The sequence below is a fragment of the Staurois parvus genome, unplaced genomic scaffold (genome assembly GCF_062004578.1).
Source record: "Staurois parvus isolate SC_StPar_1 unplaced genomic scaffold, SC_StPar_1.0 ptg000287l, whole genome shotgun sequence".
Classification (NCBI taxonomy): Eukaryota; Metazoa; Chordata; class Amphibia; order Anura; family Ranidae; genus Staurois; species Staurois parvus.
Window position 1 is genome coordinate 30,759,574 of NW_028318083.1, and position 19,458 is coordinate 30,779,031.

At 41.0% G+C, this 19,458-nt stretch overlaps 1 protein-coding gene across 4 annotated transcripts in view; it reads right to left on the bottom strand.

The window, feature by feature from the left end:
- The window catches only part of ZNF236 (zinc finger protein 236), a 217,347-nt gene that overhangs the window by 35,461 nt on the left and 162,428 nt on the right, over positions 1-19,458 (bottom strand). For all 4 annotated transcript variants that reach the window (XM_089682363.1, XM_089682361.1, XM_089682362.1 and 1 more), the window contains exons 26-28: positions 18,842-19,021; positions 9,957-10,115; positions 8,452-8,636 (exon numbers count right to left, since the gene is read on the bottom strand). In XM_089682363.1, coding sequence (XP_089538489.1) covers positions 8,452-8,636; positions 9,957-10,115; positions 18,842-19,021 — 524 coding nt within the window. The remainder of the gene's footprint in view (positions 1-8,451; positions 8,637-9,956; positions 10,116-18,841; positions 19,022-19,458) is intronic.

Genomic DNA, 19,458 nt, shown 5'->3' on the forward strand with positions numbered 1-19,458 from the left:
TAGGGTAAGGTATAAAGCAGGCATCTGGTTTAAGTACAAAATCATGAGGAAATACAAAGTTTTTTATTTCTATTGGATCAATATATTCAGTTTTGCTCATGCTGCAGTGGTCAGCGTGAAAAAAAATGCAGACAATAAACTCGCCAGCACACAAACCCTACTATTCTCTGGCTAATTTTCTCTTCAATGTCACCCTTTCAGGTCCCCAAGGCAGAAACAGGCGAGAAAGACTGTCAGCTAACACTCCCTAGATGAATCTCATACAAGTTTTATAAGCTGGCTGCATCAGTGAAGAGCACTCGTCGACAGTGTTTGTTGGGCTGCAACACATTACATCTAAGAGTTCAAATTCACAAAAAACTTACAAGTTAAAACTATGATTACAAAAAAAGCCTTTGACTGGCCACATGTGCTTTTGTATACAAAACCGTTATTGGAGGCACTGTATATTATAGAACATGTTTTGGCTTCAAAATACATAAAGAATAATCTGAATGTGGAAAAAAAGAAATTAAACTATGCCCAAAACAATTTGTTTTGGCACAGCAGGGACATTTTTCAACTTCCTCCAAGATTTTACAGCTATGGGATACCAACAGTAATATCTTCCCCCAACTCCTAGCATTATTGTGATAGACTACACAGAATACTGTATATTCAGAGAGGGAGAAGACCTAGCAATATGTTTGTTTGGCTTCTCCTGCCGAGGAAGATGGGTGCTCTTGCCACAAGTAGAATCCTTGATAATTGTACCAAGAATCAGTATTGAAGGCAATACAGTTCCAGTGGCTATTGTACAAGAGTTCCACAGTCCAAAACTTCAATTACAGTGTCCTAAAAATTTTGAACTGACAAGGCTACTGTCAGAACTGAAATTTAAGGCTATGACTGAATGCTTTACACATTCAATAAACAAGGATCAATAGTATCAGTGGTTAGATCTCTTTTGATAGATTGTGACCAGACATGGTTTGATAAAATAAAGTCACAGCCAGGAACCAGGTAAAGAACAGGAGCTGCCAAAGAGAAGAGAGCTCTAAAAAAAAACATACAATTGCTTATTGGTTAGGTCCTTAAGGACAGGCACATATTTTACTGGAATAATAGGTACCCTATTCGGGTGAGACACCACTGGATCCACAGTAGGAATAGACTTTTTGCAAAATATCCTTACCCAAACAGGTAAAACAGCTTGGGGAGAGCAAACCGCTTATCATGCTTTTATTCTCCATAAAGAAAGATGAAAAGGGGAGTGGCAAAGGGAAAGTCTTTGTAGCTTTAGAAGCTTTGAAGGACCCAAGACTGGAAACAGCACTAGTAGAAGTAACATGCTGATCCCCTAGTTTCAGAGTAGTGAGCACTGCATTAATAACAGCCAAAATGGTCACCTTTAAATAGGGAGCAATATCAGTAGACTGCAACTCCTCTAGAGTAAGCTCATCAATAAAGGACTGGAGCTTCAGCCAATGGCTGGAAGCTGGTAAGATAACAGGCAAATCAGATATGGAAAAGAGGTTGCCGGGGCGCAATTGGCCTTTATGATCAGGGTCAGCATATAACTGGGCGATTTAGACTGTAAAGTCTAGGAGAGCTGCCGTATAAACATCAGTCGAAAGGGCATAGGATAAAGTCATACCCAACAGAGGTAAAGAAGACTTTAGCGATGTGATATACTGGTAGCAAAGGGCAATATGATTCTGGCTCTATCAGAGTGCGAGATGAAGACACAAAGTACAGCAGGACTGTATCCTCTGTATCCAGAATTAGACATGTTGTGACTGCATGAAAAAAATATATTGGCTCAAGGTAAGAAACAAGGCTTCAGGTATCAAGGTCTGTAGGCAGGCAGCAGGAAGACATAGAAGATTGAAGTTACAAGTGGCTAAAGGGCAAGCCAGAATATAGCTGGTTGCTAAAAGAGTTTGTATAGACCCCAAAAATGAACTTCTCTTATTTCCCCCCCTCTTGGTCTGTTAAATTTACCTTAGAAATAGAGTGCAAACAATACCTTATGTCAAGCAACAAAGATCAGTTAAACGTCCCCTTTATTGTCACTCATCCAATCAACTAATCAAATTACTCAAGAACACGCACTTTTCAACGGTAAAGTGGTTTCAAAATGCCAAAAGGTTTTGCTGTGTCATATGACTACTAGCCGCACCATCTTTGAAATCATGAAACATACTATTATGTGTCTCTCAAAATTCACTGTAAATGGTAAGGCACCCAACCAATATGATTGGCAACCTAGCTCTCTTTAACGGTTTGATGAATTAACTTTTATTTTTTACATTTTGGATACAGTAAGGGAGAGTTAAAACCCGTCGTTTTTTTTTTTTTTTGCCATCTGTGTTTCATTGGCGAGATTTAGCTTCAATTCCTGACCCATAGACAAAACAGGAAGTGAGAGGAAATCTCTGAAAATTAAGAGAATTCTTTGGGACCCCCAGGTCACCAGAACTATTGTCCCCACTGGAAGATTTCCATACCATTACTTTTCTGGGGACAAATGAAAATTAGTGATTTTCTTTTACGTTTGCTTTCAATGGTAATGGTAAACAGAACAAATAGAAATGGTGAATCTAACTAACGGAGGCACAGACAACAACAACAACTTGACAGGTGGTCTAATACCAGCCCACTCTATCCAAATTGAAAAAAAAAAATGTTTTGCCTTCAGTTATACTTTATGTTTTGGAAAAAATGGAACATATACTATATCACAATTTCTTTTTCAAGCAATGTGTACTCTGATTAATGACTTTGCGAAACCCAGTGTGTTCAGAGCCAAATCATACAGTCAGGTCCATAAATATTGGGACATCGACACAATTCTAACATTTTTGGCTCTTTACACCACCACAATGGATTTGAAATGAAACGAACAAGATGTGCTTTAACTGAAGACTGTCAGCTTTAATTTGAGGGTATTTACATCCAAATCAGGTGAACGGTGTAGGAATTACAACAGTTTGCATATGTGCCTCCCACTTTTTAAGGGACCAAAAGTAATGGGACAGAATAATAATCATAAATCAAACTTTCACTTTTTAATACTTGGTTGCAAATCCTTTGCAGTCAATTACAGTCTGAAGTATGGAACGCATAGACATCACCAGACGCTGGGTTTCATCCCTGGTGATGCTCTACCAGGCCTCTACTGTAACTGTCTTCAGTTCCTGCTTGTTCTTGGGGCATTTTCCCTTCAGTTTTGTCTTCAGCAAGTGAAATGCATGCTCAATCGGATTCAGGTCAGGTGATTGACTTGGCCATTGCATAACATTCCACTTCTTTCCCTTAAAAAACTCTTTGGTTGCTTTTGCAGTATGCTTTGGGTCACTGTCCATCTGCACTGTGAAGCGAGGTCCAATGAGTTCTGAGGCATTTGGCTGAATATGAGCAGATAATATTGCCCGAAACACTTCAGAATTCATCCTGCTGCTTTTGTCAGCAGTCACATCATCAATAAATACAAGAGAACCAGTTCCATTGGCAGCCATACATGCCCACGCCATGACACTACCACCACCATGTTTCACTGATGAGGTGGTATGCTTAGGATCATGAGCAGTTCCTTTCCTTCTCCATACTCTTCTCTTCCCATCACTCTGGTACAAGTTGATCTCGGTCTCATCTGTCCATAGGATGTTGTTCCAGAACTGTGAAGGCTTTTTTAGATGTCGTTTGGCAAACTCTAATCTGGCCTTCCTGTTTTTGAGGCTCACCAATGGTTTCCATCTTGTGGTGAACCCTCTGTATTCACTCTGGTGAAGTCTTCTCTTGATTGATGACTTTGACACACATACACCTACCTCCTGGAGAGTGTTCTTGATCTGGCCAACTGTTCTGAAGGGTGTTTTCTTCACCAAGGAAAGAATTCTTTGATCATCCACCACAGTTGTTTTCCGTGGACTTCCGGGTCTTTTGGTGTTGCTGAGCTCACCGGTGCGTTCCTTCTTTTTAAGAATGTTCCAAACAGTTGTTTTGGCCACGCCTAATGTTTTTTCTATCTCTCGGATGGGTTTGTTTTGTTTTTTCAGCCTAATGATGGCTTGCTTCACTGATAGTGACAGCTCTTTGGATCTCATCTTGAGAGTTGACAGCAACAGATCCCAAATGCAAACAGCACACTTGAAATGAACTCTGGACCTTTTATCTGCTCATTGTAATTGGGATAATGAGGGAATAACACACACCTGGCCATGGAATAGCTGAGAAGCCAATTGTCCCATTTCTTTTGGTCCCTTAAAAAGTGGGAGGCACATATGCAAACTGTTGTAATTCCTACACCGTTCACCTGATTTTGATGTAACTACCCTCAAATTAAAGCGGACAGTCTACAGTTAAAGCACATCTTGTTCGTTTCATTTCAAATCCATTGTGGTGGTGTATAGAGCCAAAAATGTTAGAATTGTGTTGATGTCCCAATATTTATGGACCTGACTGTACATGTTATTTTTAGGAAATCGTGGTTTATTAGGTTAGTTGTTTACTTAATCCGAGAGCACCAGGTGCTGTTTGTCACAGTAAGCTACCCAATATTATTTTCTTAGGCCTCAAATTGTATTTCTTACATACGAGATAAAATGACAACTTGATTAAGTGCTCATACCTCAGGGGCCTCTTTGAATTAGTACTAATGCCTTCAGCAGCTCAGAGACTAGGCTTCCACTTAAAAAGACTTCATTGATATGAAACCTTGTAAACTGTGCCAATTAACAGCTCTTCTCAGTGGTTATTTTCAGGGACATATTGGGTAATTAATTCATGTTTAGTCAGTGTTTTACTATAATGTCTCTCATTAGTTTATTTTTACTCCAATAATATCCAGCTGCAAAATAGATTTCAAGTAATGCAGGGCAACAAACGAGATACAGCTGTGCTATATTAAGTATGTATTTATGAAACATGCATTCCTGTTTTATGCTGTGTGTGCATTATCACATAGGCATTTCAGGATAATAAATGGAGAAACCAGAACTGTCCTACAAACCGTAATCTTTTAGTCATTTTTATAATGCACATATGCAGTACACTCCTATCACAATTTAATGCCATAAATAAGGCAATAAATACAAGCAAAGTGCAGTAACCAATAGCGGCCAGATGGCAACAAGATCAATAGACAATCAGGGGAATTCATAAAGAGTGTCTAAGACATTCTCAAAAATTCTGATGTACCTTCAAACAACAAATGTTGGTGTGGGTGAAAAACCCACGTACCTGTTGCAAAAAAGTACATGAAACTGGAGCACACGCCACATGCTGAAGCGCACTGAGGCCAGAGTGACACTTTTTCTTCAGTACAACTAAGCTGCGTCCTGCTGCTGCAGCTGTCACACAACACAGCAGCTGATGGCTGGTAAAGCTGGCCAGGTGAAGCATGATTAGATTCAAAGACACTAGTTCTCCATCAGGTCTGCTCCCCTTGAGACTGACAGCAGACAGAAGGTGCATCCGTAGTCAATAGACAGCCTGCTATAACTATAGAATCCACTTACTGCCTGCTGTCAATCACAAGGAGAGAGCGGACCTGATGGGGAACTAGTGTCGCAGTTTCCTCATCAGGCTCCACCCACTCTCACCTGTCATTGGTTGTTAATGGCGCTGTCAGCTTCACAGTTGCTTACAACCAGTGACAGGTGGTGAGAAGTTACCAATAGCAAATATGCCTCCTGCTGTATGGTGTGGAGACAGAGATTCTGCCTGTCTCTCTAGGCCAACTAGGAGTTGGTCTTAACCGCTTCCATACTGGGCACTTTTACCCCCTTCCTGCCCAGGCCATTTTTCAGGTTTCAGCGCTCTCACACTTTGAATGACAATTGCGCGGTCATACAACATTGTACCCAAACTAAAATGTTATCATTTTCTTCACACAACTAGAGCTTTCTTTTGGTGGTATTTAATCACCGCCGGCGTTTTTATTTTTTGCTAAATTAACAAAAAAAGACCTAAAATTTTGAAAAAAAAAAACCCACGTTTTTCTTTGTTTCTGGTATAAACGTTTGCAAATAAATAATTGTTCTTCATAAATTTAGGCCAAAATGTATTCTACTACATGTCTTTGGTGAAAATAACCCAAATTAGAATGTATTATTTAGTTTGTAGGAAAGTTATAGAGTTCACAAACTATGGTATATATCTGAAAATTGATCAATCCTGAAGCCAATCTAATTGACAGCCAATCTAATTTCTTGAGGTCCAAGAATGTCAGAACAGTACAGCTATCCCCCAAATGACCCCTTTTTGCAAAGTAGACAATCCAACGTATTTCATAACAGGCATGGCGAGTTTTTGAAGTTGTAATTTTTTTGTCATAATTTTTCGGAAATGAAGAAATAAAAAAAATTATTTTCACTATTTTTTTTTTTTTTTACATACTGTCACCAGTGCAGTACAGCGTCATCATATATTGGCATAGCGGTGATCAGGGACACTGACTGGTGACAGTACGAAAAAAAAAAAATTGATAATTTCTTTTAAATTTTTTTTATTTTTTTATTATTTTTATTACATTTTTTTCTCTTTAAGATTTTTTTTTCATAGTTCACTATGACCAACGTAGTATAATGTTACCATAGTAACATAGTAATACTTTGGGGAAGTGATCGGTATTTTTTTTTTTTTACACAATGTGCTTATAGCAAAGAATTACTTTGCTATAAGCAAGCATTTACCTGGATGAAATTGATTCATTCAGGATTTTTTTTTCTTAACTGTGATTTGGCCACAGCTAATCACATGACACAGCTGGGCTGTGATTGGCCCAGCTTATGCATGTGATCGCTGTGACCATTCACAGCCAGACACAATTGTATACAATGGATGGCTTCCTTTCATGCCATCCATTATATACAACTGGCATGTGACCTGCTGTGATTAGTCACAGCAGGTCCCATGGTACTGGTAACGGGGCCAGTATACAGATCTGTCATTGGCTGTGTCCGAGGTACATGGCCGGTGACAGATCTTGCCACAGCACGGCCCTGTGGGCATGAGTAATGCACGATCTGGGAAGGATGCCATATGGCGTCCTCCCGGTAGGATGAAGTGTTCGCCCGGCCGCCATGTGGCCATAGGCCTGTTGGCAACTGGTTCAAAAAGGAACTTTCTGTCCATTTTTTAGTGGCTCTACCCTTACCCTCTGGCAACACCATTATGGCCTTTAAGCCCTGGCAGAGCCCTTAGGCACATATGCGAATGCGCAGATTTCCTGCGCATGTGCAAAAGCAGCAAAGGTTTGGGACTTGTTAAATAGCTGTGTTTGCGTATGCACAGAAAAATCCACCCATGCACAGATGCACCATAGGACCAGACATTCTGTGACACATCAGCAAACACGCGTGGGTGGGGGTGGGGGGAAATGTCGCATAGGGGGAAATGTGGAAGTGGTATGAACAAAGAAAAACCAAAAAAAACCCACATGTATATTCAATTGTGAGAGAGGGATATGAGAGGAGGCACGGTAAGGCTAAAATAACAAATCACACAACGGTGTGATCAGGTGTCATTCATTTTAATGGCACCTAAAAACGCAGTGCGGTTCTGCTGCGATTGTTGCATGGAAAATCACACTGAAATCACAGCAAACCACATCACAAGAAGTATGCCACCCAAAAGTAGTTCAGGAGCTTCTTTTGGGCGACGTGGTTTGCTGCAAAAATCGCACCGCATTTTTAGGTGCCATTAAAATGAACGGCACCTGAACATGATGTTGTGCGATTTGTTATTTTAGCAAATTGTTTTGAAACCGATTCAGAATGCCACAGTGTGAATGGGGCCTAACACTTATTTTAAGGTGAAGGTCCACTTCAACCACTTGTTATTGAGGGATGTGTTGTTTCTGACAGATAGCTTTTGTTTACTTCTTTTTTTGTAATTCCAAACATAAGGCAAATAGCTTAATACAAATATTAAAAAATATGTATGGGAGCCTCCATAAATCTTTAGCTGAGCACAATGGATTTGTTTTATGTTTGTTTTTTTTTATAAACTGATAGATGCATCTATTTAGATCATTATGATACATGAGACAGTAAAACCCTCCTTAAACATTGGGATTATTCTCTTTAAATGAGAACATTTTCACATCATCCAATAATTATTTGTCTACATTTTATCGCAGTATGTCAGATTTTATATTAATGTGTTTATTTTGATCTGCCAATTTATCTTACCCAACTTTTCATTGCATTCACAGCTTCATTCTGCTCTGAACAGTCATCTTCTGTTCGCCTGTTCATCTATTTGTTCTCCTCCTAACTTTTTATTACTCATTTATTCCTCAATAAAATAAATGAAGTAAAACAGCCCACGAATGCTGATTTCATCCTACATGGCTGCATGACTACACACCAAGCTGTCTGATTACTACCGTGCCCAGACTACTTGTAAGCTGTGTCACTCTAGCTATGGAAAAAAGATGTAATGACTGGCAAATTGAGTTCATACCTGGGGAGTGATGTTCAGGGTCACAGTATCAAGTCCTCCCGACAACATACTCTCAGTGTCAGCTAAAGTTAGAGTTACACTTCCATCTCCTCCCACTCCAGATGACATAACCAAATTCTGAGTAGAGACAGGGTTTTGAGTGATTGAGGTGGTGCTAGGAAGACTGCCAGTTGATGTGGTCAGCTCTAACAAAAAAAAAAAAAAAAGAAAAAACAGATATATAATTTTGTATTCTAGGAATTCTTAATCAATAAGTATTTTACCAAAAAAATGCATTATGGAATTATAAGCTTATAACAAATCAGGTTTTACAATGCTCAAAAATAGCCTTTTAGTGGTACCTGTGCTATTCATCAAGCTGAGCGGCATCTTAAATGTACAAGTAAAAGTGCATGTACATATTCTACTGCTCAATACTTTAGGAAGGCGATGGGCAAAGATTTAAAGTGTTATTAAACCCACATCATGAAAAAAACTATCAATAAATGCTGTATTACAGGCTGTTCATACTCAATCAGTCACAATAGGATTCTGTTTCTGCAAAAAACCTGGTTGATCCTGCTATTCTCTGTCTCCCTCTTCCGTCCAAGTCCCCAATGCAGCTATGGATTTTGCAGAGCAGTGTTTGCAGCTCTGCACATGCTCAGTTTACAGGGAGTTTCTATGCTGAGAATTTCCTCTATATCAAATCTGAACAGCCCATGTGACTATAGAGTCACACATGTTGGTGTATACACAGAGGTAAATGACAGCCCGCTCCCTCTTTTTTCCTCCATGCTCACTAGTCAGCTAAACACAATGGGGGTGGGATATTACATCTTGATTGATGGAGGCTTCACCCCTCCTCTTATTCTATGACACAGGCTGGAGGTGTGTGACACAGCCTGTGGCTGGCAGAAATCTGCCCACGCCATGTTCTTGCCAAAAAATAATAAAGATTTGATTTCAAATATTTATTTGTATGACAATTTAAAACAGTTTATTGTTATTACTTATTTTTATTCCAAAGGCTTTTTTTTGTTTTGTTTTGAACATGTGACCAGCAGCAGATGACTAGATGCTCCTCCTTATTATGTTTCTCTACAGACAGGCTGGGAAAGAGTTGGGTCATGCGATAGCTGTATATTGATTAGGAAAAGGTACTTAGATTTTGCTTATTAAAATAATTACAATGCCATCATCCACATACAGAAACAGAAGGGACAACGTGAACAGTTGAGCTTATGCAGAACATTCGATGAAAAATTTTAGGCATGTCATTCATTGCACTGCAGTAAAGATGGCACCTCTCCTGCTACCCATGGCGCAGGGCCGCAGTATACAGTTTAGAAGTCAACGCTGTATACAAGGCATTAAAAGTGTTCTCCAAAGATTAATACAATGAAAGCATGCTTATAATGTAGCAGCCTAAATTTAAGGCAAATTACGATTTCAATAAGTGGGGGAAAAAAAAAAAAACTTCATCCTATGTAGACAACAAATAAAATGAATCACATATACCATACCTGAAGTAGTGGTTAGCGTAGTGGCCTGTGATAAAATGTGATCACTGCTTAGTGATAACGAGGTCTCTGGAGTCTGGTTAGTAACTGCAGGAGTATTTAATCTCAGGTTACCATTCAGTTCACTGCCTCCTGAAGTACCTAGCTGCATGATATCTTGACCTAATTAAGCAAAAGAGATGAAAATCAATGCTCAGGGTTTGTCATATTTCTACGGGTAATTAGAAATAAGGAAAAAAATGGGCTTGTGGCAGGAAAGAAATTACAACTAATAAAGACCTATAAACAATTATCACTGTCCATTAAGAAACCATTACTATAATTAAAGATAAAAGTAATGAATTTTAAAATTCCCAAAAAACGTAATTACATTTTAGTGTTTTACCATATCTCCATATTTACACACTAGAATATTCGAGCAGTGTCCTGGGAAATTCCCCAGACCTTACTGCTAAATTTTCATAAACTCACTAGGTAAATGAGGGTTTAGCCCAGGGGTGGGCAAACTTTTTGACTTGAGGGCCGCAATGGGTTCATATATTGGACCCGGGGGGCCGGACCAGGAGTAGATGAATGATGTGTATGTGTCATCCATAGTAAGTATAGTAATATTCCCCCATAGTAAGCATAGTAATATTCCCCCATAGTAAGCATAGTAATTAATCCCCCATATAGTAATTCATCCCCCATAGTAATTCATCCCCCATATAGTAATTCATCCCCCATAGTAATTCATCCCCCATATAGTAATTCATCCCCCATAGTAATTCATCCCCCATATAGTAATTCATCCCCCATATAGCAATTCATCCCCCATAGTAATTCATCCCCCATATAGTAATTCATCCCCCATATAGTAATTCATCCCCCATATAGTAATTCATCCCCCATAGTAATTCATCCCCCATATAGTAATTCATCCCCCATAGTAATTCATCCCCCATATAGTAATTCATCCCCCCTATAGTAATTCATTCCCCCTATAGTAATTCATTCCCCATATTAATTCATCCCCCATATTAAGTCACCAAGTCCCCCCTGTGTCAATTCACTTACCTTTGCTCCGCGCGTTCCTCTCGCCGTGTTCCCGCGCCGTTCCGGTGTAGCATGAAAATCTGTCTCCTATGAGGATCTGTCCCCCTCGACGTATCTGCGCATGTGCCAGTTTCAGGCATTAGCAGCCGATCGGCTATCTCCGGCACATGCGCAGATACGTCGAGGGGGACAGATCCTCATAGGAGACAGATTTTCATGCTACACCGATCTTCAGGGCGGACTGTGAGAGGAGCCTAGCTCCCCTCGCGTTCGTCACGCTGCCCCGCCTACACACATCCTGACAGCCATCCTGACAGTATCACGCCCCGTGGTCCGGATTAAAAGGTCTGCCGGGCCGTATACGGCCTGCGGGCCGTAGTTTGCCCATTGCTGGTTTAGCCTAAGCCCACTGTAGTCATGTACAGCACATCAAAGTGATATTGCTGAAAGAGTGCCAGTACACAGGTGTAAGGATCCACAGTTTAGTTATTCTCTTACTAATAAATTATACTTATAGTTTTAGTCAACAGCAGAGGCGCTCTGCAGACCTGTTAAAATGAATAGAAGTTATTAAAGCCAACATTGCAAATTAGTATGGGTCTACACATCAATGATCAACATTGCACAAGATAGGATCTTTGACTTGCCAATGAAATCGATTTCTTGGAGTACAGACATGGGAACTTTAGTGTTTAACATGGGTTAAATGAAACTACCTTTAGGTGGTTGGTCACTGGCAAAAAAAAAGAAAAAAAAAAAGACTACAGGGACCCCTATTTAACACCTCCCACTCCCAGTTAGCCTACATTTTGTAGCAAGCTATATGGCGATTGTAAGAACAAAGAGGAGGAATCCAAGTCCCATACTGTACTCCAAGAAACAGATCTCACAAGTAAGTCAAAAATCCTTCTCAGTCATACATTATAGGACACAGGAACTTTAATCTTTTCTACAAGATGTCCAAAAGCTGTCCTACTGAGGGGGGGGGGGGGGGGCAACAGCTAATAGCATCTTACGCCTGAAACTGCTTTAGAGGCCTGAACATCCACCTGGTAGAACTTAAATGTGTTTACAGAAGCCCAGGTGGCAGCCCTGCAAATCTAAGGAAATGCATGATACTGAAAAGCTGATGAAACACTAACAGGTCTGGTGGAGTGTGTCTCAATAGGGAAGGAACCCTATCCTTTACTGTAATAAGCTCAAATGAAAACTTGTCTGATACATCTAACTATGGTGGATAGAAAAGTAGGAAGACCTCTGTAGGAACCCTAGGGGAGTACAAAGAGGGAAGTATCTAATTGCCTAAAAGAGGTAGTAGCTGAGAGATAGACTCTCACACTGTGTACAATATCAAGACAGTACAGAGCAGGACATAAGCAAAGAAGACCAATATTCTGGCCTGGAGGAAGGAAGCGAGCACCTTAGGGAAGGGAAGGGGACTTTAGGCCTCAAGAAAAATTTGTCCTAAGATGGACTTCTTACAGGACATGTCTATTAACTCAGAGACCCTCTGCACAAGAAAGGTCATCTTGTGAGTTAAGCCAGGCAAAGGAATACCCCTAAAAGGTTAAAATGGTGGCTTCTGAAGAGTTAAGAGAACCAGATTATGGTCCCAAAAAGACACAGGGGCACATACAGGAGGATAAGTGTGCGGCATGCAGAACAAAGGCCTTAAAGTATTAGTTCACCTTTTCACCCAAGCTCTTTTTCCTTTTCTAAATGCTGGTATTCCGGGACTAAGCAGAGCAATTCTAACTGGCTCTTGGGACTGGAGATTCAGATGATTTGGTAGGACCCATAGAGAGTTTGCCAGCAGTCTGAGTATATCCATGTACCACTGACCCCTGAGCCAAACTGTGTGATAGGAATCACCAGGATGCCCTCCATCTGGATCCTGCAATGCAGATAGGGGAAAATCTGTGAGGAAAGGCATAGTTTAGATTAAATTCATCCCCCCAGGGGCATCCACTGTGAAGGCTTCCAGGTCTGTGGACCTGGCAACAAACCTGTCCAGTTTGTTTATATAGATTTATATCCAGCATCCCCCAAAAAAGGCTTGATGTTCCAACCCAGGGATGTGGATGGCAGACAGGGCCATAATGTGTAGTTCTGTCCAAGACGGAATCAGGTCTGCTTCTTTTTGAGCAGCACCACTTCTAGTGCCTGCTTGATGATTAATGTTGGCCACAGCCATGGCATTGTCAGATTGAGTTCTCAATGAGTGTTCTCACAAAGGAGTCCAGCGTTGAAGGGGCAACCATGCCACTCTGAGCTCCAGAACGTTAATTGGAAGGCAGGCTTCCTTCGATGACCAAGTTTCATGCACCAAGAAGGCATCCAGGTCCATGTTTGATAGGCTGACATGCATTCTGAGAGCCTTCAACATCTTTGGTGGAGATTACTTCCCCGACTCCACACACACTAGGGAGAATTGGGCCTGGGGGGCAGGACTCATGAGGCAGTCCAAGGACCAAATCTGTTTGTCCCGCACTACCAGAATGTTGAGTTTCAATGGCCTGGAATGAAACTGGGCATCTGAAACAGACTTGAAGGTGGCAACCATTAAACTCAAGCCTCTCATGCAACCACACAGTAAGGGTTGAAGATCCCCGGCATAATAGTGAAGAAACACAAAGTTTGTCCTGAGGTAGGAAGATTCTGGACAGGGCCATGGCTAGGGTCAGGTACTGCAATATGTTACATGAATCAAATGACGACTTTCTGAGGATTCAACCAAAGCACTGTAAAATTCTGCATTGTCTGCTTGATACTGGCCAACAGGGAACGAAAGGACTAGTCCTGACTTAGATTTGAAAATGGAAGACTGAGAGGGGACTAAAGAAATCTTTACTATCCTCAGGAGTAAAAAATCTACTGGTAGAGGAGAATGTACAAAACCTACTGGTGGAGGGCACTAACCTTCAAAGTTTAACCACTCAAGTTGATTTTTGCATGAGAGCTCAGTTGACCAGCTTTTAAGTCAAAGATTTCTGCTAATATGGATGGAGAGAAGAACTAAGGACTGAGGGATCCATTAAGATGGACCTAGATTTCTGGGTCAAATGTTCATTTCAGACAGCAATGGTCTTGCAGACTGTCATTGAAGCAACTGCAGGTTGCATAATGCGACCAGCTAAGGAAATAAGGGCATTAATAAGGGCATCCAACCAGTGGCAGAACTACCAGGGTCGCAAAAGGTAACCCTTGCATCATTGTATGGGGGCCTGCAGCAAAAAGTCTTCTTCTAGGCACTGTGTGAGGAAATCCCTGTCCAGCTTAATGTTGCTTATTCTGGGCATAGCCACACAACACAGCCGCTCTCACACCGGGACTGAAACAGTGAGTTTCCTCACACTGTACAACATTGTAGGTATAGAGGAAGGCGTGCCATTGCAGCTGCCTGTGATTTCTGCCTGCAGAAGTGCTCTAGTCACAGATTGGCTGGCAGGGTTATCAGGCAGGCCCCGTGCGCTGGGTCATTTCCATGTTTGGATGCCCAGTCTCCTGATTATTGTTATGTGTATATGTAGAGACCGCTATCTGGGGCTAAGTTTGCCAGGAACTGCTGAGGAGAAGCCCACACTGCCTAGCACCATCCTTCGAGTACCTGTGTCACCTCCATCCATCACACTCTCTGCACTTCTGCACAGCCATCTCCAGGTCCTGGGGCTACCCTGATGCTGCTGGAAAACCTCTTTCATTCCCAGATTATGTCAATATACATTGCTGGGATGATAAATATAGGTGTGTTTTTTATTAGATCCAAAGTCCTGTGCTTATTATTTTATTCTATAGGTTAGTAATAGTTCTGTGGTATGCTGAGGGTTAATTTATGGTACTGTCCATGTGTGTCAGCAGGCATGAGATGGACATGCGTTCCACATGTGCTTGGTGTGTATGAAGTGTGGCTCACTGATTCATGGAGGAATAGTGCAAGTGTGATGGGAATTCTGGAATAATCACTACAACAGAGGGAGGGTCCTGAGAGGGAGACGTGATGAAATCAAGAGGAACTTCTAATGGGGAACCTTCAAATCAGTAGGTGCACATTATGCTTGATATATTGAGGCCCAGGGTCAGTGCCAGTATAAGTTTGCTTAGGCAACCATCTTAGGGTGCCAGGATAGACTGTAAACTGAACATTCACCTGTGTAGAAAAAAACCCCTGTAGCAGCCCTGGGCCTGCTGCAGAACATGTAACATGGTCCCGCTGAGGGGCCATAATAAAGGGCCCTGCAAGAGGAGTAAAGGGCCTCGGGCCCGGAGGGAAGGGTAGACATGAAATGGTAGGATCTACTCACAGTTACTGCCCACTTTTGCAGAAAGCCATCTTCAATAGGCTGCTGCTAAGCAACATGTTTTGGAGGAGTAAAATATTCTCTGAGTGATGCCAGTCCCCCTTTAGGACAGGCTCTACCAGTGAATGGACTTGGAAAGTCTTAGCTGGTTTAGGAAATTTAAGGGACCCCATGATGGATACCTTCGGGGTGAGCAGACTCAGACTGCTTTAAACACGAAGAAAGAGCATACAGCACCAATGATAGCTAAGGCATCCTTAAGGTTGAATAAAATCTCTCCCATAGGTGTATCCATGGGTGTATTTACCACAAAGCAAACAAGGCACTTGCCTAGGGCGGCATTTTCCAGGGGGGCAGCACCTCCCCTCAGAAGAAGAGATGGAAGAAGGGACACGTGTGATGGGAACCAGGTGGGATCTGAGAGAGGCTGCTTGATGGTGGAAGTAGAGCCTAACTCTCGTTCCCAGGGATGTCCGGAGCTGTCAAGATGAGTCTCTTTCTATCTATATATGGGGTGGCAGGGGTGTTGTTGGTTAATGTCTGGCTCTCTCTGCAGGAGGGGGGGAAAGAGGGAGGGGTGTTGGCTGGTGTCTGTGAGGGCAGATGATTTTGCTGTTGCCTAGGGCAGCAGAAAACCAAAATACACCACTGGGTGTATCATTAGGATCGGATTCCTCAGAAGGAGATGAATCATTCTGAGCTACGGCTTCCTTTTCATGTAAGATGTCTGGCTCAAGGGCAAAGTCATAATTGCATGGTTAGTCACATTGAAAAAAAAAAAAAAGTCCATCTAGTTCAACCAATAATAAAAAAAAATAAACAAATAGATAAAACTTCCATATAAAGAACCCCATACTCACAGTTGATCCAGAGTAAGGTGAAAAGAAAAAAAAAAACAAAAAAAAACCTTAAAAACACAAAGCATGGTCCTATTTGCTCCAAATGGTAAAAAAAAATCCTTCCTGATCCCCGAAGGCAATTTTTTTATTACCTGGCAAAACAGCCTAGGCCCCCTGCACACAGCTGTCATCATTTACTGATGTTTACTCAGAAACGTGTTGACAGAAAGTCCCAGAATATAAAAAAGGTGTAAAGATCTGATTAATCGGAGTATAGACAAGTACAATTTTTCATTGCTAGTGTTGTAATATACTCATTTATACTTGTGTAAACATGCTTATACACAGGTAAACATGGGTATGAGAGTAAATTACTGCACCCAAATGAAATATGTTGTATTTTTGTTTTACGGCTCTGTACTCAATACTGTATTACTGATCTTTACTCAGCTGCATGCATTGTCCCATACACAACAATGCACCTCATTTCATATCAGTAAAAAACTGAACATTTTTTACTCCCGTGTGCAAGAGGCATAAATGTTAATACAGTTATATTTTGGGGATTTAGGAATGCATCAAGCTCTTTTTAAAACAATTCACGAGGAGAAGTGGAAGGGATACACTTTTGTGACCCATGCCATCTATGGCCCCAATAATGCATCAAGAACCCAATTCAAGGAAATGGGGCCAATTTTAACAGTAAACCAGAGCTCCTGGCTTCAATCCCACACAACATAAAGGGGGTTTTAGAGATATTATGGCACCCTGGGCATTAATCTTTAATGGGCTTCTGTCCTGCAATCACTGCTGAAGTTCTGCAGTCAGAATTACGAGGGGGATGAACCCCATGCTGGTTTTACCCTTTCGCGATGGGCATACCCCTGCAGGGATCTTCAGGGACAGCACTTGCTTCAGTGAAACCACAGCCCTGGACCTCTTAGACACCGTGCAGCTAACTTCCTGTGTTGCAGTACATGCCAATGGGAGTGCCTACAGAAGGATCCAATGTATTCCAGCAACATTACAGGCTGGCCCTACTTCTTCAATCTATTGGGGTCCAGGTGTAATACCCCAAGGCATAAGTAAAGTCAACTGATCTCAAAGCTGCAGGAGGAGCTAAAATGATTATAGTGCAGCCAGGAATCTTGATGGGATAATAGAGGTCTCTAAACACAAAATATTAAAATTATCTTGGCGAAACAACTGAAATGCATTGATGCAGAAAATGTGCTCAATTTCAATAGGAGTATAACAGCTAAATAAAACATTTAACTCAATAACTATCATGGCAAGTGATGAATCAAGTAAATTAAACTTCTAGAGATGGTATTTACCAACTCTATATAAATCCAACCATGTAAAACAAAAGTCCATTAAGAGAATTCCGATATCATTGCCTTAAGAGCACTATATTTCAGCTAATTTCCATTCAAATTCAGACTTGGATTTTTCCACAGCTGCTTTATTTATCCATATTATTCAAATTATTTCACACATTTATAGTGCTCCAACATCATGTAGCACTTTACAGAGTGAACAAGAGTGGAATCAATGCCAGTCTGCAATATTAAAGGTAACGTCCACATTAGGTGGATTTACAGTAACATATCACCATTTACTAAGTTATGTATTCATTAACAAATTCCTGAAAGCGGTTCTAAAGGCTCAAAGTTTTTCACCTTCATGTATTCTATGCATGAAGGTAAAAAACCTTCTGTGCGCAACAACCCCCTCCCCAGTCCTTACCTGAGCCCCTTCCAATCCACATTCACGACAGCCTCAGCTGTCTGGGGACTCTTCCTCCTCATTGGCTGAGATAGCAGCAGGATTGGCTCCCGCTGATGTCAATCACAGCCAGTGAGCCAATGAGAAGAGAGTGGGAGAGGGGCCGAGCAATAACTCTTTGTGTCTTATGGACATATAGAACAGCAGCTCGGTGATGAGCACACAGCGGTGCCCCCAGGGCAAGAGGCTTTCCCTGGGGGCACTGCTTAAGGGGGGGGGAGCCAGAGGCGTCAGCAGGGACCCAAAAAGGGGAGGATCAGGGCTGCTCCGTGCAAAACCACTGCACAGAGCAGGCAAGTGTAGCCATATTTGTTATTTTTAGAAAAACAAAAATGAAGCTTTAGGGTCACTTTAAATGTATTATAAATGGTAGTACAGTGTAGAACTTTGCCAACTTACATGCCAACAAGGCTTTAAAACAGCACCACAGAAGCGGATTGTTAGGAGAGGAAAGCACAGTATTGATTTAATCAGTGTGTTGCTGGGAAGCCACATCCTGTCATTGCTATCTGACAGGATGTCTAGGTTATAAGATTATAAATTCTTTGTTTGATAGGTAAAACACCTGCGAAATGTTCATGCCACAGTCATAACATTAAAAAAAAAAACAAAGACATCCTATAAGACAGTTTATGTTGAATGCCACTTGGATTATGGCATAAAATACAGTATCTACAGGACACTCACACAAACACTAGAGAAACTAATTTTTTTTCATGCAGACAGTGATGACAAGACAGTGTCATAAGGAAGAATGGCTAACCACTTAGCCAATGGATGACTCAAAGTAGACAAAGTAGATCTCTTACTACAAATTTTAGTTTATAATTTTTACATTGTCATGAATCCAAAATAAAGATTAATAAATTACATTTGGACTCAGATCTGCAGCAGTGTTTAACACAGTCCATAAAAGATTTCAACTAACCAGATATGGTAAGGGTGATCTCCTGTGGGGACACTGAGGATGTGGTTGGAGTGTTGACAGCAGCATGGGCTAAAACCTGGCTTAAGCTGGAGTTATTAATGGTCAGCGTGATCTCATGTGGTCCATTAGATGAAGATACCAGACCTTGGGAAGTCATAACCTGGGAAAGCTCATGTCCACCTTGATGGGTAAAGAAAAAAAGCATAGTCACATAATTTATATTTTCTGAGCAACATAATTGGTAATTCAGATACAACTGTGTGAATATCAGATTAACATACAGAAATAAAGTCAATACCAACTTTCCACGTAATTTACATTACAAAAATATTCAAACACAGTTATGCTCTTTGACTAACTTCCTGACTGCAAAACAGGCAAAAAAGTAATTTTATAAAGTATTATACTTTTTTGGTTTATAAATTGAAATTGGCTAATTGGTAAGACATGCCAAAATAGGTTTAGCTTAAAAAACTTGAAAATTATAAGCTGCAAACAGGAAAGGTAATGACATAGTAAAAATCATAGATGGCAAGCATATACCAAACAACTTGTCAGGTTTTTTTTTCTAGGGTAAGCGGGCATCTGCAAACCACATATGTTAGGGCAAAAAGGTT